This window comes from Paroedura picta, chromosome 10, assembly GCF_049243985.1.
Source record: "Paroedura picta isolate Pp20150507F chromosome 10, Ppicta_v3.0, whole genome shotgun sequence".
NCBI lineage: Eukaryota > Metazoa > Chordata > Lepidosauria > Squamata > Gekkonidae > Paroedura > Paroedura picta.
In genome coordinates, this window is record NC_135378.1 from 49,409,271 (window position 1) to 49,430,955 (window position 21,685).

Sequence of the window (21,685 nt, forward strand, 5' to 3'; positions counted from 1 at the left end):
AAGGAAGAAAAGATGGCCATAGTATTCCTATATTCCCATAGCTCACTCAGCTCGTGTACCCACAATAGGATATCCATGGGTTCAAAGGGTTGGGCCCAAGGAAAGGAAGGCAATCCTGTACTTCACCCCCTTAGGCAATAAGAATGCAGTTGCTGGAATTGTGGCAAGAGAGCACACAACTGCACCTTCTGAAATTATTATACCACTGCATGATTGTTCACTCAAGGAAAGCACCATGTGATAAATGAGAGGTATTGGTTCACTTCTTGGGAAGCAGGATGCTCCTCCAAAGGCAAAGCTCTCTTTATGCTCAGCATCAGACCAAACAGCAAAACTAGAGGCAGGCTAGAACCCATTCCTTGCACACTTGGGAGTAATTCTTTGACTGCTCACCCAATTGTATGTACAGAAACAACACAGAGAGTTCAGCAGCCCTGTTGTCAGCAGCAAGAACATAGGGCAAGGAGAACAGTGCAGAAAGGCGTAGCACAATGAAGACTCTTGGCCCAAAATCCATGATGGGAGAAAAGCCAATCTGGAGACAGTCCCAAACACATCTGCGATTTTGCCACAGGGAACCAAATAATGTGAGATACTGATTGGCAATCCAACACAACCACCATTTTAGCTGTCAAGCCTCTCCCACCTTGCCCCCTCTTTTCCTTCCCAGAGGTCTCTGCAACAGTTCCTGACTGCTTCCCCTTGCAGAAGCTTTATGATTATCAGATGTCAAAAGAAGTGTGGGGAGTGTACTGTCTGGAGTCTCTTCCCCATGCAAGAGCATACACCCTCAGTCACCCGCTAGTCTTGGTGCGAACCACATGTTGAAGACTGCTGGAATCAGGAGCCAATGAGGAGTGATCAAATCTTGTCAAGCTCCAGTCAAATAGAGATACAGCAATTCTCATATCTTCTAAACAGCATCAGAAGGCCAGAACAAAGAAGTTACCAACTCCCTCATTCTGGGGAGGCTCCTGTGACTTTGCAAGTTGTGCTGACATACTACACAGAGTCACAGATAGAACTTACCCAATCACTGCATGCTCATGGGTGGGATAACTGTGCTGGATGAGCAACTGTTTGAACTGCTGGTGATGGTGCAGGAGTTAGATTGGTACAAGGTGTTTACATGACAGATCCATGCCAGTCACTGCAGCAGTGGGTTATTCCATAGGCTTGGCTGGTGCTTGGTGGTTGCCAGAGTTCTGTACATCATGTTCAAGTAGTTCCACCCTCCATTTTGAAGGGTGCTTCCCAAGGGCTGGCTGCCCCCATAGAAAACCATAAAGCCAACACTGATGTATTCCGCATGGGGAATTGCAGTAGAACTGGGTCTGCATATCTACTGGGTTTATTCCATGGGGCTGTGGTCTTGCAAGGCAGCTGGCACTGTGTTTGGTCAATGGCACTCAGATTACAGTAGGGTGACTGTTAGTCATCCAAGACTGCAGATGGTGTCCTCCATCTGCAGCACAGTAGACACCTTTACTACTAGCAATTGTCATGGAGAACAGGGCAGTTGAGAAAATACACATAGAAGGCAGGCAGGAGAAGACAGTTGCAGCAGCCCCTGATGAGGCCTAGGACTCCCCTATTTATATTATGTGTAGTGCATTGTCCTTTAACCCCCACTCCCAATGTATCCTGAGCAGAGCAGCATTAAGCAAATGTAGCAACAATATTTGTTCTTTTCCTTGGCAGTTTGTGCTGAGTGCCCCTTCTGTCATGCTAAGTGTCCTTTGGGTGCAGTTCCTATCACCCAAATGTGGGAGTCTGGGCTCTAAGTGTACATGGCATAAAGATGCCAGCCTCCAGAAGACCCTGGATAACAGCACATCTTAAGATGACAAAGATCAGTTCCCCCAAAGAAAATGGCTGTTCTGGAGGACAGACTCTATGGCACTGTACCTTGCTACGGTCTCTGTCCTCCCCAGGCTCCATTCCTAAATTACCAGGAGTTTCCCAACTTGGTTCTGTAATCCTCCCCCCTCCCCCCATTCCCCTCTGGAGGCCTGGAGGGGGCGCAGACACCTGGCAACCCTAAAATGGCATGGGTCAGAATGCTATGCCTGTGCTGCACACCCTATTATCTGTTGCTTCTATAAAGTTACGTGTCTTGCTTCTGAGAAAGTCTGTTCTTAGTTGACATTAGTTCTACTTGGCATTCTGAATTGTGCCAGTACATGGGAATAGGGAAGGAAGGGTGAGGATGCTTTGTTTTCCCTTGCACTTCTCCTTTGTTTCTCTTTGTGCTACATACCTGGTGCTGGTGATTGAAGGCATATGGAGGGCAAGAAAGGCCCAGGGGTCTAAATCCTATTTCACCCATTGCATGTCCTCATTCCACACTGTTGTAGTAGTCTTGGTGCTCTGTCTTGCTGCTGGCGTGACACCAGCATAACTTGCCGCTATACCCTGTCATGTTTTTGGGATATGCTGGCATAACTCAGAGATGTGCTAGAGTAGGGTTTAGTCATCCTTTCTTTAAAAGCGTGAGCCTCTTTCTACTTGCCAGTGAGACAAATCTACAGGCAATTTCCTACCCAGTCATTTAATGAAAACAATGTTTTGTAGACCGTGTTGAAAATCACATCTATGACTGATATGCTCAGTACAGGCTCAGCTGAGAAGGAAGCATGAATAAATGGTCATGTAAAAAGATGCTTTGTGGTGATTGCCTTGTGTAGACATAAAACGGATAAATGATGGTAGACACAAGCTTGATTAGCATGATTAACAAGTAAGGTACACAAGAGCCAGTCTGCCCAGCTTGGAGGAACTGGAAAATGACAAGGGCTGCCATTCGAGAATTATCATACTGCTTGCCCTTAATGGCTAATCCTTGTAAGTTTGGAATCACACCACCCTATCAAGGCAGCACCTTCTTCCGGAATTCTTAGCACAGAACAGGATGGACTGTTGTGCAGCTTCAGCCTGAGACACTCTGTATTTAACTAGGAACTATATATTCCTAAAACTATTTTTTTTTCACTCGGGGGAGCACGGCAACGATGAAACGGCAGCTCACACGCCACCTACCAGCTAGATGGGTTTCTCCGTTCCAACGAATCAATGCAGATTCATTGCAACGTGTTTTTTTTTTAACCTGCCTTAAAGGGAAAGGGGCTTTTCAGGAGCATGATAACAGCCGCCCATTGGCTGTCCGTTTGAGTGACGGCCGGGGGGGGGGGCAAAGCACAGAAAAAATTGCTTCCTTTCTAGCGATTTTTGCCAAGACCGGAAACCTGTGGGAAACGATTGAAACGCAACTGGATTCCACTACAAAGGCAGGTATGCATAATGACTAATTCCACTATTTAAAATTGTGTTTTTTTCTTTCCGAAACCAATTTGCCACATTGATCCTGGTGCGGAATGGGCCATTGTTTCTGCCTTCAGAGTTTCAAAACTACAGTGAGACTTGAAGAACAGTTGGTTCTTATATGCCACTTTTCTCTACCAGAAGGAGTCACCTTTCCTCTCCCCACATCAGACGCCCTGTGAGGTGGGTGAGGCTGAGAGAGCCCTGATATGACTGCTCAGTCAGAATGATTTTATCAGTGCTGTGGCGAGCCCAAGGTCCCCCAGCTGGCTGCATGTGGGGGAGTGGGGAATCAAACCCAGCTCACCAGGTTAGAAGCCACTGCTCTTAATTACAATACCGCACTATCTCCTGAAGTCAGTCTCATTGGCATGGAGCATTCTGCATAAAAGACACATGGGGGGGGGGAGATTAAATAATATGCAATACTAATATCTAACATCTGCCAATGTTTTAAGCAAAATTCAATATTTGCTCCAATCTGAGAAAACTGAGCTCTTATTTAATGCACTGTTACTATTAGCCTACAGTGTCCCAAAATTTTGAATGTTATTAATGGTTCTTATTTTGTACAAACAAAAATGGAGTGATTGTTATTAATTTAAGTGAGAAATGTGAATAATAATTTTGACAAAAATCCAAAATATTGCTTACTGTATATCCACAAGCTTGGACATACTGAGTGGATTTTTTGTTAACTTTGTTTCCAATATCCACTGCAGACAGTGATCCCAACATTGAAAGTACTTTTTGAAACTCTCATCAGTTTCATATTGCCCTCTCATCCCATTTGTCATACAGCCAGGCCAGGAAAAGTAAGAGAGCTCCACTTTTTTTTTTTGGTCTACAGGAGAGGAAGGTGACTTAACTGGGCATTCTTCAGTAGGCAAAAGAGACATGCAGGCAACAAAAAAACATGTTCAAAATACCCTTAATCTCAAAACAAAGCTATGGACTAGTTTTGTGCTAAAAGGACAGGGTGTTCCTGCTTTACTCCTGAGGGCTGCTTTCCAGGCTGTTCAAAGCCAGGGCTGACAATATGAGTTTTCCCACTTTCATGTCATATGAGGCAAACTGAGCAGTGCCGGTATGGAGTGTAGCCATACTGTTGTCCCATAATCCAAGCTCCTCGAGCACCATGAATAATGGACATACTAGGCTGGCAAGCTCATCATTCTTGTAATATGAGAGTCAGCAATGTGTTGGACAAGATAGAGTACATCAGGTGGGATATGTAAGTTTCAGGTGGGTAGTCAGTAGAAGAGCCCCTTCAAGATTCAAGTCCAGTAAAACCTTAAAGACCAACAAGGTTTCTGGAGAATAAACTTTTAAGTCAAAGTGTCTGACAAAGAGAGCTTCGATTCTACAAAGTTTCTACACCGGAAATCTTGTTGGTTTTCTAACTGCTAATAGAGTCAGATCTTGTTCATATTACATCATGTTGGACAGAATTTAATGTTTCCTCTCCATCTATGACAAAACTCTAGAAAATAAACTTTTACAAATTTCCTTTCCTGGAAGATGATACGATTATTCTCCTCCACTACCCCCCTCCCCAATCTCCCATGTTTGCTGGTCTTGGGCAAACATACCTCCAGCAAACAAATGTTTGTGCAATAGATACTAGGTCCAGCCTAAGATGTCCCTGGCTTTACAAACAGAAGAAAGCTAATAATTAATCAAGAGGGTTTTTCTTTTTGGGGTGTTTTTTTAAAGGTTTAAATTCAACCAAAGCACCTAAATCAAGGTGTCCCTTTGCATGAGAACCACAACTTTCTGAAGATGTTTCAGATGAGATTCTTCTGTGCACTGCTGTGCTTCAGCATCACCTGGGTATGCGATATATTTTTCTGCTTGGTTATTTTTGGTTTGTAATTACAATGTTTCTGTCCCTTCAACTGCTTAGTAATTTAAGAGTCAATGTATTTGTGCAAAAATCAGCCTTAATGCAACAGCAGAACAGAAAAAAATGAAAGGGATGTGTTATTTCCCCCTTCAGCTGTTTGGATCAAGGATGGTGCTTCTACAAATATAATTGTGCTTATAAAATGCAAGCTGTAGATTTTTACTTCTTTTTGTATATGTAAAAAAGCCAACAACTGTGCCCCCCAGTTTAGCCAGGAACAATTTATTACACACAACTGAGCCTGTAATGGGAAATGTGTTTTTTGATCTTCCTTACAAGATGCAGTTCACTCATGACCCAAATGAGTATACAGTGTTAATACCCAGATTAATATTATCTGCATGTGGATTGGGGCAATAGAATGCTTCATAAACATCTCTTTAGTATAAATTGACTGATTAACAATATTTATATTCTGAGCAAATTTCTTTTAATTTTTCATATAATATGAAGTGGACTTTTGAGTATATGAAATTGTAAACTTTTAAAAACAAAATCAGTATGTTTAGTTTTTTAAATGAAGTGTATAATTATATTGTAAGAAAAAATGAATTACAATGTATATTATATTATATTATATTACATACAATGTAATATAACAATAAAACACTTCAATTCCAATAATAGTAAATCAGTGATAATTTCCTTCACATTACAGACTTTGCCCTAAGGTCTTTACATTAAGAAATTGAATAGAATTTACATACACAGCATTTTCTGAATTTGTTTAATCCAACCACCATTTATAGAGGAAACATAATTTGCTTGAAAGACAGAAGGTAGCATGACATTATATTATAAATGGGTCCACAAAATACAGGAAGTTCTGAAGTACAATAAGCTTGGATATATGTCTGACCTAAAAAACATTTGAAAATTAGACCAACAGTTACACTTATTGTTAGCATAATCTGAAGATGCTTAATGATTTAGGAAAGAGGTGATAAAACTAAACTGAAGAAAACCTTCCTCAACATATGACTGACTAGTTAAGCACTTAATCAAGATTCTGGAGACGCTAGAGGCAAAGTTTGCTTGACTCCATTGGTTTTTCATGAAAGATCTCATTTACCTTTGCAGATTGCCGAAGAGTCTAAGGGTCAAGCCAGAAATCAGATATAGCATACAATGGTCACAATCTAGTCAAACCTCTTTAAATCCCATTATTTATTGGGACCTAAACACCGATTTAAGATTGCCTGGATTGTCTCCTGTCTTTTAAAGATATCCCACCTCCCCCTTAGTATGTCTTAAACATAAACAGAGGGAATTAAATGGTGGTGTTTTCATTATTTAGTATTATAATTAATTCATCTTGATTTTGAGACTTATGAAAGGATTGTTTAAGCAAAGAACTAGTACCAAATTTATTTGAGCTTAATATAAAAACTCAGGTCAAATAACGCAAACAGGTAGCAAATACTTGTGTGGAACTAATGGGTTAGATCCAGCAAGCTTTTGCACTTAATGTTGCCTAGTACTACTCTTTAATACAGTTCCTATCTCATGAGGCTTTAACTCCATGCAAGTCCCATGATAGTCTTATTGGTGATCAAAGGGGACCCCTCCTCCATTTTCCAGCGATGTGAATGATGATGGATCCAGTCCTACAAGTGTTCTAAGGCAGATGTGTATTTTTTGCTTTTAACTCAAGGAACTATTACTATGAGATGATTATATGCACCTTTTAATATTGTCTCCCCACCCCTTCTTTGACAGGCAGCAGAGGGAGAGTCCAACTTTGAAGAACATGGAGGAGGAGTACGTGGGCCAAGGATAGTAGAACATCAAACTCAGTCTGACTGCAAACAAGATAAGAACTGGCCACTGTGTGCTGATGAGAATTGGGTAAGTCAATGGAAAGCAGCAGGGAGCAAACTAGTCAAGGTTTTTAAAATTACATATCATCATCTCAGCACAACACAATGGTCATGGTGCAATCCATGTGGATGGTACAAAGAATGATGATACAAAGAATTCCTTCAAATTTCTAGGTCAACTGAATATCATGGATAGACCCCCATACCAGGTGCTATTTACTGTATGGCTGCAGTTAATAGACATGAACTGATAGTCAATTAAGACAGCAATGTTATGTACCCTTCTATGAGAATGAGTGTCCTAAAATTCAGTAGTAGTTATCAGTTACGTTGGCTTGGATCCACTGGAAATTTCTACAGATAGAAGGGGTTTTTGGCCATGGACTGTGTTTATCTCACTCTCCATCCCATTGTAGCCCCAAATGCCCCTACAATGCAGCCTGCTGGGGGACATGAAAACCCTAGGAACACCATGAGGAGGAGTCAGAAGCCTGCAGTGGGGGGATCAAGTGGAAAATGGTGAACAGAAACATAAGGTTGTGTTATCAGAGCTGGCAAAGAAACCACTGAAGGTTCCTATCACTGAATGATAACAATATGGAACTGTAAGCAATCATAGCCGTATGTGATCTTTAACATATTGAGTCAACTCTCCATTTGCTGTATTAAAGAAAAAAACAAGGCTGATCAAATGATTTGGCAGATGTTCAATCTAAACTTCAACCCTCCTTTCTTTTAGGGTTCTAAATGCCCTTCAGGATGCAGGATGCAAGGGCTAATAGATGAAACAGATCGTGACTTTAGTGACAGAATAACTAAACTTAGGAAAATGCTTTCTGATAACCAAAACAGCTACAAGAAAGCCGTTATTGTGAAGCAGGAGACCATTGACATTCTGAGTCAAAATCTGATAAATGAGCATGGTAAGTATCTTCCCCATAATTGTATAGACATCTGACTGCAAACAGTCACCCACTGGTCAACAAGTATTGCTGGCTTTGTCCTTTGAGAACAACTTGCCTTAAATGTTGTCCATCTGATTCTTCAGTCTGATTTAAGAGTGGTATCAAAGAAAATGTGTGCAATGCTTTGCCCAGTAGAGACCACATCCCTTGCCCCTAATCAATTACACCCCTGGTTATTTACAACAGTACAAAGGAACTTTTTTCCTCCAGTGGTCCACTGGTCCTTCCTCATATGTAAAGAATTCAGTGACTCATCATGTTCCATATAACCCAAAACTAGTAAGTGATGCCCCCTTCTCTAATGCTGAGTCCAAAAGAAGGGATGATTTAACATGCTTAATGTGAAGGTGGTACAAGTACAGGCAGCAATACATGATGGAAGGAACAATAATCTACACATCAATTTTGAAGGGAGATGAGAATCTTGTGGTTCCCTCATACCCTCTAATTCTGTCCAGAGAGAGTTCAACTTGTGCTTCCAGGCAAGCTGTGCACACACATCAGAATCAGCAGTTGTGCACCACCTTATCCTGCCAGACTGTTCACTAGTGTTATGAGGGAAGCATGCATGTCCTATAGCATGATTGGGTGTGTATGTATGTGTGTGAGAGAGAGATTTTACAAAGAAGGACAGAGATTACCATAGTTATATAATTTTGATGAATTGTGGTTATAAACAATAAAATGGAGTTGAGCTTACCTGTAAGTGGTGGTCATTGAAAGGTCACCTGTTCCGTTTCACTTGGGAAATGCCACTGGGCCTGTAGATTCTACATGGATGGTCCCAAATACTGGATTAGACTCTGGAGAAATGATGGCACTTCTTCTGTGAGATTGCTCAGAGATGATAAACTATGAAAATACATCTTGAATGTGCTAGGTTTTTCTTTAATAATGACATTACATTCAGAGTATTTCAACCTGTTCAGTTCCAGGTAATATTGACTACATTATGGATAGTAATATTTCCCTTTTTTAAACATAATTTTTTTAAAGACTGCAATATTCACCTTTATCCCCCATATTTGTGCTGGTTCTTGGAGCAAACAAAGATGTTACTAAGGCTGCTTCCATAAGGGGATCTTTTCAATGCAGGGGCAGTAGAAAGATGCCGCAGAAAGGAGTCCAGTCAGGGAATGACTCATCTGGCTCCCCCCCCCCCCCAATCTTTAGTGTGGAGGAAAAAAAATCTTTATCAAGCAGTATTGCTGCACTATAGTGCAGTTGAGGGAGGGGACATTTAAAGGTCATTGAAATGGAATTTGCAGGTAGTGATAGTGGTGCTGGGGCTTCCATAAGGCAAAGGTGTGACAGTGAGTAGCAGTGCGAGGGGAGATAGAAGCAGGATAAGCAGCATGGGAATGGGGACTCTCTTTCTACTTTTTCTCACATCACTTGCTGCTGCTGCCTTCTCCATGTTGGGGGCACATTTTCCCACCCCATCCAGAAGCAGCCTAACTTGGATCTGAATCCCCCATTTCCAATAGGATAGCATGCTTCTGATACAGCTGATAAGTTTGGATGTGGTTTTTGAAGCAGCAGAAGGATTTGTGGACTAGGAGAAAATAAACCAGGGAAACCTTTGTGCTTACATGGATGTGTATTTTTGGGTGCATCTAAGGGTTCCTTGAATTATAGATAATGCCTAGATAATGTATCAAGATTTGATTACTTAATTCCCTCTTTCTGCGGTCAAAACATGAAAAGGTTCATAAAAAGTTGCAGTGAACATTTATATGTTTAAATGCTGATTTGGTGTTTTGAGGTCATTACACTTCTAAACCGCTTGGCTTATCAACTTCAGTGTGGGGCCTGAATGTCTCACAGAATAACAACTGACCTCCAGAGATCAAGACCCCCCAGAAGAAATGACAACTTTTGAGGATGAATGTTATGGCATCACCACTAAGCATCCTCCCCATCCCAAACCCTTTACTCCCCAAACACTGCTCCCAGATCTTGCAGAATCTGCCAAGCCAGAGTTAGCATCCGATAAAGAAATGTGAAGGGAAAATTTGTCATGACAATAATGTCTTCTTTTGGTCTAGATAGGGACAACAGCTATGAGCAGTTATCTGACGATCTGAGGAGGAGACTCATAACACTGAAACAGAGAGTGGTCACCCAATTGACCAGGATTAGAGCACTTCAAAACAGCATCCAAAATCAAGTTACAGAGATAAATCGTTTAGAGGTAGGTTGTGTAGTTTTTTATTAGCTCTTTCAAAATGTATTTACAGAGGCATGTTGTTTATCATCCTAGTACAGGAGCTATTCTGCCAAGAAGATATGGAACACAACTTAAAGAGTTTTTTGCCCTGCTGGGGCATTTCTAAAATTATACAGTGAGCATTATTAAATTGTTTATGCTAACTTGAAACCTGTCAGGGTTACATTCAATGGTAGTGAAAATTATAATTTTGATGAAGATGCTGAAGGTCATGTGTAAAAACAAAACAAAATATCCTTTAGAACAGGCGTAGTTAACCTGTGCCAGCAAATGCTGGCAGGGGCTCATGGGAAATGTAGTCCATGAACATCTGGAGGACCACAGGTTGACTACCCCTGCTTTAGAACTATCATTCTGTCCCACTTTATGTTGTTTCATGCTATTGAAAGCTGCTGGAAACAGAACTGAAATTGGAGTTCCACATGGCACTTAATGGAGCTGTATTCCTCCATGGAAATATAACAATATAGCATGACCTGAGGAAAGGTTCCTACAATATGTTGACTTAAAAAGAAATCCTATTCAGCACAGGTTCCACTACTCCTTTGTGTTTCCCCTTTATTTCTTGTTTTACAGCCTAATTAATTTATTTCCATTTTCTCTCCAGCTGACACAAGCATTCAGAAATCAGTTGTTAATAAGTCATTCTTGTATAGGGTACAGGACAGAAATTAAGTACTGTACTGCCCTTCCCTTTGCAAGCAAAACCTTTGCTCACTTTTAATATATTTTAATTATAGATTTGTATTATTATGAGCACACTTTTTTTTTTAAATGTTTAGACTGCAAAGTGAAAAATGGTATTAATTTTCTCAAACATGAACTGGCAACAAACAATTGATTCATGAATCTCAATGACAGGCTGATAACATCTTGGCCTGAAGTTATCTTGAGAATGAATCATGACAGTTCCAGGCTAAATTACATGTCTATAATCAATCCAGGGTTTCCATGACTGGGGCAATTAAACTAGTATGAAACTAGTTTCTATTTGATGTATATCCATCCTCACTTCCAAAGGACAAGATGCCCTTCCAATGGATGTAAAATAATGGTCTTAGCACTCTTACAACTTTTTCAGTAGCCTCAATGAAGCTACTGGAATGAATCCTTTAGAAATACTGTAATAATTCCATATCAAAGTTTAAAAGAAAATTTCTTTAGTAAACTTTAATACCAAATTGCATTCACTTCTCTCCCCCCATCCATCTCTCTGTAGGTGGACATTGATATTAAAGTACGTGCCTGCCATGGATCATGCGCTCGAAGTATTGTCTATCATGTGAATCCAGAGAGCTATGACAACATAAGGAAGCAGCTTGTTCAACTTAGTGCCATCGGCTTGCAGCCAGAATTTCAAAGTAATCCCTTGAGGGTCCTGAAAATGCGACCACTAAAGGACTCTACTGTTCCTGAACATTACAAAACTCTTCCCCTGTCAGAAGAAGACACAAAAACACTGAATAAATTAAATCTGTATGAAGCAGTATTAGAAGGTCCAGGATCAGCATCTGGTGGCCCATCCGTAGTCACCAAGCATGTTGTCTCAGAAGCAGGTGCAGAACGAGAACCACATACAACCAAGGTAGTCACTCCTACTTTTCTGGGTGGACTACCTGAAGAAGCAGAAGGAACCACGAACATCAAAGTGACTTCTGTTGGGGGTGGAAGTGGCTTCTCTGATCTTGCTCATTTGCCAGAAGTAAAAGAGTTTTTCAGTCCAGATTCTGGTAGCAAACTTCATGGAACAAGCACCAGAACCCATGTTGTGCATATTGAAGGACCCGACGTCTTCTCTGACCTACAGGAGGGAGAGGATGATGATTTTGAACGGATTCATCTCTTGCCTGAGACCATTTCTAAAACAAGCCACAGCTCATCACATTCCAGAACTGTCATCACCAGCAGCAGCACTAGTAGCTTCAACAAAGGGGGCTCCACTTTTGAAACTAAATCACTAAAAATTTCTTCACCCTTTGAGGAGACACATAGTGTGCAGCTTGATGAAAGTGGAGAGGATGCTCCTGATTTTCGGGCACGCAGCTTGAGTACAGGCGGAGAGAAGCTGGGGGAAAGCTACATCGGGACAGGTATCCATCACCGAAAATAACTTTTGAGGGAGCAGGAGTGAATTCCATTTGCAACCAAACTGACACAGTGACCCCATTACCTCAATACATTTAATAGTTTTATAAAATCCCAGTAATGTGTCTGTTTGTTGTCATTTAGGAAAGGTGGGGAAATTACATCTTACTGTTAGTGACTGCATAGCATAGAGAGTGTCATCTGCAATTAAAATGTTCATGTAAGAAATAATTTCAGGGGAAAAACAAGTTCCAAAGTTGCTTTTTAGTGTAACAGAAAATTAAATGTAGCAGGTTACCTTGAGCTTTATTACTGTTTGGATTCCTGTGAGCCTTTTATATAGCTTATCTGAAAACTTCTGTCAACCAGATCAACTTTTTTTTTTAGACTGTGAGGATATCCATCAAAAACACACTTCTGGTGCCCAAAGTGGCATTTTCAGAATCAAGCCAGCAGGATCCACTAAGGTTATTTCAGTTTATTGCGACCAAGAAACCAGTTTGGGAGGATGGCTTCTCATCCAACAGAGATTTGATGGGTCATTGAATTTTAACCGGACCTGGGAAGACTACAAGAAAGGTTTCGGCAGCGTGGATGGCAAAGGGAACGGAGAGCTCTGGTTGGGCAATGAAAATATCCATATACTGACCCAGAAGGACACTGTCCTTCGAGTGGAAGTAGAGGACTGGGAGGGCAATGAAGCTTATGCAGAGTATTATATGCATATAGGTTCTGAACCAGAAGGGTATAGCCTCAGTGTCTCTGATTATGAGGGCACAGCTGGAGATGCTTTGATCATAGGCTCAGAGGAAGAAGGCAGAGAACACACAGCTCATGCCAACATGAAGTTCAGTACCTTTGACAGAGACAATGATCAGTGGGAGGAAAATTGTGCTGAAGTATATGGAGGGGGGTGGTGGTACAACAATTGCCAAGCTGCTAACCTCAACGGCATTTACTACTCAGGAGGTCAATATGACCCCAGGAACAACAGCCCTTATGAAATAGAGAATGGTGTGGTATGGGTCCCCTTCAGATCCTCCGATTACTCTTTCAAAATTGCTAGGATGAAAATTAGGCCTGTAGAGACCGACTAGCAAGAAACGGAAAAAATGAACTTTCTCCCAAACTGTATACCTCAGAATTAATTGTGCTTTTTTATCTAAGCAACTGAATGAAACTGACACACAACTGCATATTAAATAAAACAAAATGTTTCACTCTTTAAAACATTGGTGGTGTGGTTAATTTATTTAAACCCCGTATTGCTAATCAATAACTTTCAATGGCTGGGGGAGAGGGGGGTTTGGTGTCCATCGATACCCATTGACACAATCATTGTTGTCCAAGAAAAAAATTTCAATGGGTTATTTCCGGTGACTCCTTTCCACTAAGTCTGGGGTCTCTTTCCAACAGGAGGAGGCTTCTCTCATCACAGGAAAAATCCTTTGGTTGAAACTTCAGCAGAACTTAACAGAAAGAAGTCAATTAATCCAACTCCATGTTTTTAAGTCCTAAGACAGGTTTAGTTGGAGTTGAAGGAAATGTATAACAACTGGGATCAAGAATGGGAGACAAAAATCTGTTATGAATAATCAACAGGAATGATTCTGAAATGGGAATGCAATAAGGGACACAAAAATGAAATTAAACAATATTATATGAACCCAAGGCCTGTCTACATGGTGTAGTTGGTCCAAGGGGGAGTAGCATGGTCCAAGGGGGAGTAGCAGGGCTGATCTACTGGGCACACCACTGTTACGCCAATTGCGTGTCTGTAAGGACACGTGTCTAAATTTAGTTGTGGGGAATCAGCTAGTAGAGCCAGCAAGAGGCAGCGTGGCGTAACGTGGGACCTTGTATTGCACAGTTTACCGGGTAATTATGTCACCAAGGCAGACAATGATCTAAACATGAAAGAATTTTATTAACAAACACTAATTAGACAAAAGACAACACATGCGTACTCTAGCAAAGAAATGTACATTCCCAGCCACTAGCACACAAGGAAAAGGCTTATAGGGGAAGAACCTATAAGGGTTGATTGGAAGTGATATCTACCTGTCTTCTGGGTAAAGCAGAGTTCCGGAGGTCCAGGGAAGCAATTTGGGGCGATGGACGAGGGACCAAGACAAGCGTCAGACAGAGTTTCTGTAGCCTGGAAACTGACTGCACTTTGTGGCTGTGGGAGCCCAATATTTAAAGGAAATTTGTGGCCTGAGGTGATAGGGGGCTGATCCTACCTTGTCCAGGGCTTGGACAAAGAGTTTGATGGCTGGGGCCAGGTCCCAACAAAGACACGGGTTGCTGAGACAAAGAAACTAGCTGCTGGGAATAAGGGCTGATGGCCAATTTCTGGCAAATCCTGGATGATTGCTTGTGCCTGGGGATAGTGGTAAGGGAAAAGACAAAGACCAAATATTGGATTAGATTTGGTGCTGAAAGAGAGTGGTCAGTTCCCTTTACAAGACAATGTGCTTGGCTGGCTGGAGGGGAGTCTTGGGTAGGGTGCCTTTGTCTCTCTGTACTTGCCAGGTGTGCTGACAAACTCCACTTTTGTTTGCAAGCAAGTAGGTTGGGGGAAGCCTAACTCCAAGTCCTGCTTCAGAGCAAGAAGTGGGTTTTAGTTGCTCTCCCATTATGCTTTGCAAGGCTTGACCTGGCTTTTCTCTCTCTGGTGCCAGAGTCTGCACAGGAGTGTCAGGAAGGGTTGACATGGGTGTGCCAGCCTTTGATGGAGGGGTGACAGCCCACATAACACCACTTTGTGGGAAAATGCAACAAGGGAGCTTCAAGGAGAACAGCAGGAAGAGAGTAAGAAGTGAAGTCAGGGCCTGTGAATGCTGCAAACTGTCCTCAAACTTTGTCCCTGTTAGGGGAAGGAGGAGATCATGGAAACACAAGACTTTCTGGGGTATACAGGCCAAGCTGGTCCAGATGTTTCAAAAATAATCAGGAGCTTAGCAGAATATTTAAGGATGCATGGTTAAGAGAAAATGAGCTGTAGTTAAGCTTTATAGAAAGCTGGACCCCTGAATATAGCTAGAAGCCATTATTAGTAAAGCCATTTAATTGGCCTGTCAATTTCCTAAGGCCATTGATTCTACTACTAGTGCCCTACCTGGCCCCGGAACACCTAGCCACAGTGATCCATGCGACGGTCACCTCTAGACTGGACTTTTGTAACTCGCTCTACGCAGGCCTGCCCTTAGCCCTGACCCGGAAACTACAACTGGTTCAAAATGCAGCAGCCAGGATCCTCACAGCAACACCATGGAGGTCTCATATCCGGCCTATTCTCCACCAGCTGTAACTCGCTCTACGCAGGCCTGCCCTTAGCCCTGACCCGGAAACTACAACTGGTTCAAAATGCAGCAGCCAGGATCCTCACAGCAACACCATGGAGGTCTCATATCCGGCCTATTCTCCACCAGCTGCAATGGTTACCAGTTGAATTCCAGATCAGACTAAAGGTTCTGGTAATTACCTTCAAGGCCATACGCGGTCAGGGCCCAGTGTACCTGAGGGACCGCCTCCCCGCCTATGCCCCCAAAAGAGCTCTGCGCTCTACTGCCACCAATCAGCTAAGGATCCCTGGCCCTAAAGAAGTCCGTCTGGTCTTGACCAGGGCCAGAGCATTCTCTGTTCTGGCCCCTACCTGGTGGAATGAGCTCCCAGAGGATATCAGGGCCCTGACGGAGCTTAAACAGTTCTGCAGGGCCTGCAAAAAGGAGCTCTTCCACCAGGCATTTGGCCGAGACCAGATGTAATCAACAGCGACCAAAGGGCCTCTGTTCCCCCCCACCCACCCCCCCCCAGAATTCCATCAATAAGCCCTGGACCTGTTAGTACTACTATATGGTTATACTGTTATATTGTGCTGTTATTTGGTCACAATTATTAGTTATCAGTTATACATGTTTTACAGACTGTTTTATGTATTGTTCTTTGTTATGATGTAAACTGCCCTGAGCCTCCGGGGAGGGTGGTATATAAGTATGATAGATAAATAAATAAATAAATAAATAAATAAATAAATAAATAAATAAATAAATAAATTTGTTTGTTTTTGAATTCAGACCATGGGAGGTGTAAGTAGAACATGGGCAAGGTCCTGGTGGCCTGAAGAGTTTATGCTCACTCTTTACCCAATCCTGATCTGAGTCTGCATTATAGAAACAAGGAACAACGAGGATCCAGCAATCAGGGAACCTGGGCTAGAACTAGGAAGGAGATGCATTCACGGGGTTGGAAGAAACAGAAGATTCCTTATGGCAGAAGCCTAGGAAGGAAACCTGGGAAGAGATAGTGCTGAGGGCAGTTTGGAGCCAGTTCAAAGGGAGACATCATGACAGGACTTAATACCTGCCAATATGAAAATATAGCATGCAGCTTTTAGGATTAGGAGCAACATCATGCTTTATATACATCTTGGGAGTTATTTATTTAAAATTATCCAGTCTGAAAACCACAGTAAGCAATCAACTGACTTACACTTGCATTTAAAAGCTCTCTATATTATAGGAGCTACATGGTGTGCAAATATATTAAAAGAGCTTAAAGGCCACTATTGTATTGTTTCCTAGTTTAACACACAATTCTCCTGAGAGACCTTAAAGTGAGGAAGCTGTTTAAGAAACTGTAGCTAGAAATAAATCTAGAAAATTGACTTATAAAGTGTGGAGTTTATTTAGTAACCCAAGGAAATGGAGGCTGCCTAGTTAATCAAGAACAATACCAAGGAATATTTCACATGGCAATAGTTTCCACCAGCTGCATATTATCATCACCTATATATTAATTTCCCAAGTGTGCTCCTTGTGGTCTGGAGCTACACTTACCCCAAACAAGTGAAAGGGAGCTAGGAGGGAACATTGTCAAGGGGGATTAGAGAAATAGAGAGGGGGTATGTTCGTGGAGAAGGGGATGGGAAAATTGATGGAGAATGGATAGGGCAAAAAGTGGTAGGTTGAAAGGTAAGTGGGGAGGGAGAAAAGAGGAAATAACAGGCAGGTTGACATAGAAGGGGAGTGAGGAGGGAGCAAAGAGATGGGGGTAGGTTGACAGACAAGGGAATGGGAGAAAGAGGGTAGAAAATAGGGAGGTGACAGAGGAGGGGGATAGATTGATGGAAAAGAAACGGGGACAAAAGATATGGGTAGACTGACAGGTAAGAGAAGGGGAGAAAGTGTGGAGAGATTATCAATCAAGGGGAAGAGAGAGAAAGAGAGAGGAAATTAACAGAACGGGAAGTGAGATGCCACCCACAAGTCCTTGTGGGCTAGTAATGAAGTGTAGTCCCATCTGTGGAAATCTGGACCTGTGAATAGCAGCCACACAGAAAGAAAACAGATGCTACTGCAAACTTGGAAGCAACGACTGGTTGTAGAAAAATCTGAAACTAAAAAGGAGCACTGGTTTAAAAAAAAATCTCCCCAAAATAATACCACTGTCTACAAATGCCTGGCATGTTGGTATTCAGGAGCTGCTTCAGGACTGGCGACAGCAGCAGCAGCAGCAAAGACCTGGAGACACTGGGCTTAGCTGCAGCATCAGAGTTCAGGAGTTGTTTCAGGCCCATCTGCAATGGCATCCAGAAGTCACTCTGGGCCCAGCAGCAGGGGCTGTGTGTCTAGAAGCTGCTCTGGTACTGGAGCAGCTCCTAAATGTTGCCACCACTGTGGACAGGCCTAAAGGCAGCTGCAGAGGCCTGGAACCATGTCAGAGTCTGCAATGAGGGGAGGGGCTGGGATTTGAAGAGACTGCACCAGGACTCAGAGGGAAGGGAGGGATAGGATTCCGCCCATGAGTCTCACAACCCCCCACTTGTTCCAACCAATAAATAAAGATGGAATAGTCAACTGAATCAATGGCCACTGAAAGATGCAACTGTATTAACCGGTTGACATCCCCCTGCCTAAGTGATGATTATCCTCCAGTACACCCAAAATTGTTTGATTTCCAAACCCAGCCCTAAAACCAGTCATAAAAGGTCAAGAGCAGCTGTGTCATCCAAGAACCCCTGGAGCTGCTCTGTCATCAGATCCTCTATCACCTTCCCCTGAAATAGCAACTTACAATGAGCCTACAACGGGTCACTTAATTCTTAACCAATGGAGGTTTTACAAGCAAACTTTGACATACTAGGAAGAACCTCCATGAGACATATTGTAACCAAATTCTCTACATTTCCATGGCATGATTCTAAAGGCCCAGATTGGCATATAATAGGTGTGCAGTTGGTGGCTCTCATACCCCCACAGACTCAGTCAACAGCTATCAGTAAGATCTGAATCTATGAATTTAGAGCCACTGTGGTATAGTACTTGCACCAAGATCTGGGAGAGCTAGGATCAAATTCCATCTGCCTTGAAAGCTTACAGGGTGACTTCAAGCTAGGTGCACTGTCTACCTTTACTGAATTGTTAAGAACACAAAATGGAGGACTGGAGAGTATTTTAAGCCATTTTGAATCTCCATTGGGGAGAAAAGTAGAATATAAGTAAACATTAAAGGGTCAAGCAGGTATCAGATCTACTTCCCACATGACCTGCAATTCAGGATAGATGGAAGCGTTTTTTTAATCAGCAAAGGATCTTGCTAAAAAATCACAGCTTGGAGTCAAATTAAGAAGAAGAGTTGGTTCTTATATGCTGCTTTTTTTTAACCAGCATCACTGAGGAAGAAAACAACTTTGAAAATGGGCTAATGAAAAAGAATTTTTTTTGTCTTTATCCGGAACCCGTTTTGGTTTATGTTTGCACATCATAGATATGAAGGCAATATCTACAAAATGAATTGGAAGAATTATAACCAAAAATATAAAATTTGTGTACCAGCCAATTGGTTGAATTTTTCTAGTTTGGCTTTTCTTAACTAGGACTGAATCTGCACAGAGCTTTTATTCAAACCCCAGATCGATTCAGACCCTCCCATCTCCACTGAATGCAATTTCCAGTTTGATTTTGTCCCATTTAAATTTTCCCTCTGCAACAAGCATGATTGATCTGGAGTGACCCTACCTTTTCCCTGCAATATCCTGGAGTGGCTATAACTCTCAATGTTTGAAAACCCGGCATGAGAAAGCATGCAGCTCTATGATTTCGCCCCAAATAACTAGCTGCTGAGCCTCTGACAAAAGCCCTGATTGGCCAAGGCTTCAGTTCAAAGGCTTCCTCGTTCCCAGGTTGCAATCTTGCCTTAAAGGGGAAGTCCTAACTTTTCTCCGCAGAAGTTCCAAAAGCTCTAACTTTTCTCGGCAGAGATTTGCCTCTTGGGTTTTTTCTCCCTCCTCTGCTGCCTCCAATCTTCTCCCTCCCCCCCCCCACTTCAAGAAAAGAAAGAGAGAGTCTCCTGCTGCACTTAGCTCCCCCTCCCCTTCTGAGCTTCCCTAACCACGTGCAGAACACTTTTCTGTTTCAATTGGGGGGGGGGGGGAGAAAGAGGAAGACCCGAGTTCAAATCAATCTGAATTCAGCAGGATCCACAACAGAATAGAAGTAAGTGCAGGTTCAGCCCAGGATCAAAGCGGCTTACAATCACCTTCCCTTTCCTCTCTCCACAACTGGCACCCTGTGAGGTAGGTGAGGATGAGAGAGCCCTGATATTACTGCTCGGTCAGAACAGCTTTATCAGTTCTGTGGCAAGCCCATGGTCACCCAGTGGCTGCATGTGGAGGAGTGGGGAATCAAACCCAGCTTGCCAGATTAGAAATCAGCACTCCTAACCACTACACCAAGCTGGACCTGTTTGGACTCGTGTTATCATGTAATTAAGCATCTTAAATAACTGAACTGGATGAAGTTTGGCTGATGCAGTGGTGAGGATATGGATGAATCCCAGCCTGGTTGATTTGGGCATGTGGATCCACAATAACCACAAGGCTAGGCCATGCCCTTAAAGACAGCTCAGAAATTCCAGCTGGTATGGAGTACCATTAATCACTTACTGGGAGCTAGCTCCGTGCTTGAACATTTGCGTCACCGGCGTGCCAGCATCTGTGCCTGCCTTTCCCCCTCCCTCTTGCAGTGAGAAGCTAGCCGGGCCACATGCGAAGCGGCCGCTTTAGCAGCCGCTTCGCTCACGACCTGGCAAGCTGCGGGTGGGGGGGAGGCAGGCCCGGCTGCCCAGTACCATGACCTTCGCGGCCCGGACCGGAGGTTGATGACCCCCGCCCTACAGGGTTGCCATAAGTTGGCTCCAATTTGACGACACTTGCCAACTCCACCAATGAGGTTTTAATTGGGATTGTCTCTGAAATTGTTGGGCAGCCTTCTTTTCCTCCTTAGTGGGTGTACTATGCTGCCAGAAGTTCAGCATCCTGCAATTGTGAAATCCTTCATATTGGATTTTGATTCTCTAACTACTATATCCAGTTTATATGATATATTACACTGCTTGTACTTAATTGTTTTTTCATTCCTGAAATCTAGCTTTATTGCATGGTTCATGGATGCACTGTGCGACCTTCATTATTTTTTATAATTATAATTCTTCAACTCACTTTGAGTGTCATTGAGGAAGGCAGATGACAAATGAAGTAAACAAATCAATTCATAAGTATGCAAGCGGGCAAGGTCTTCAAATATACTTCAAATAAATGGAATACCCACATGAATGGGAACCTCCATGTTCACAGGTTGTATACATCTGAATAACAAATGTTGAGGACAAATAGTAGAAAAGCTTTGCCTTCCTGTGAACTTCCTGTAGCCAGCAGCCTGCTATTTGAAACATAATATAGGACTAGATGAAGTTTTGCATCAGTCCATAAGTAATTCCACCTATTCAGAAGAAGACTCCAGACTGAAACTGCTGAATTAGAAGATATCAGAATGTAAGCCTTCACCTCCCATGTACTTAAAGAGCTGGGATTCTTTGGGCATTACAGCCAGTTGGTGTAGTGGTTAACAAAAGCAGCCTCTAATCTGGACAACCAGGTTTGATTCCGTACCCCTCCAGCTGAGTGATCTTGGGCCAATCACAGAGCTCTCTCAACCTCACCTACCTTACAGGGTCTGTTTTGGGGAGAGGAAGGGTAGACAATTGTAAACTGCTTTGAGACTCTTTTGTGTAGTAAAAAGCAGGATGCTTAGTACATAACACCTAAGGTAATTGTAAAGATTTCAAAGCGATCTGATTCTGATGGAAATGTCATGATAAGGTGTGTGTGGGGGGGTCTTATATGTGGTGGAGATGTGGCTCAGTGCATAGGTACTGGGCTAAAGTTCATACTATTTAAGAAGAAATGGTTAATGTTAAATACCTAATGAATGGCTTTTTGCTTGTGCTAAAAACTTTTTCTTCTATGCGACCAGTGTAGCAAAGTTAGCTTTGGCTAAGAATTGGAAATTTAAGG

The 21,685-nt window shown here is 42.4% G+C and overlaps 1 protein-coding gene across 1 annotated transcript; it reads left to right on the forward strand.

Moving 5' to 3' along the window:
* The first annotated feature begins 4,965 nt into the window (after nucleotides 1-4,965).
* Nucleotides 4,966-13,557, forward strand: FGA (fibrinogen alpha chain). The gene is made up of 6 exons (XM_077300051.1): nucleotides 4,966-5,154; nucleotides 6,947-7,075; nucleotides 7,787-7,970; nucleotides 10,061-10,206; nucleotides 11,462-12,332; nucleotides 12,715-13,557. Exons 1-6 carry the CDS (start codon nucleotides 5,104-5,106, stop codon nucleotides 13,422-13,424), a joined length of 2,091 nt encoding a protein of 696 aa, XP_077156166.1. The 5' UTR covers nucleotides 4,966-5,103; the 3' UTR covers nucleotides 13,425-13,557.
* Nucleotides 13,558-21,685: the final 8,128 nt, after the last annotated feature.

What these genes read in the sequence shown, in the direction of transcription:
- FGA (XM_077300051.1), top strand. Translation starts at nt 5,104, where the DNA reads ATGTTTCAGATGAGATTCTTCTGTGCACTGCTGTGCTTCAGCATCACC. An exon ending in TGTGCTTCAGCATCACCTGG is followed by an intron (nt 5,155 to 6,946) that starts GTATGCGATATA and finishes CTTCTTTGACAG; the next exon opens with GCAGCAGAGGGAGAGTCCAA. An exon ending in CAGAGATAAATCGTTTAGAG is followed by an intron (nt 10,207 to 11,461) that starts GTAGGTTGTGTA and finishes ATCTCTCTGTAG; the next exon opens with GTGGACATTGATATTAAAGT.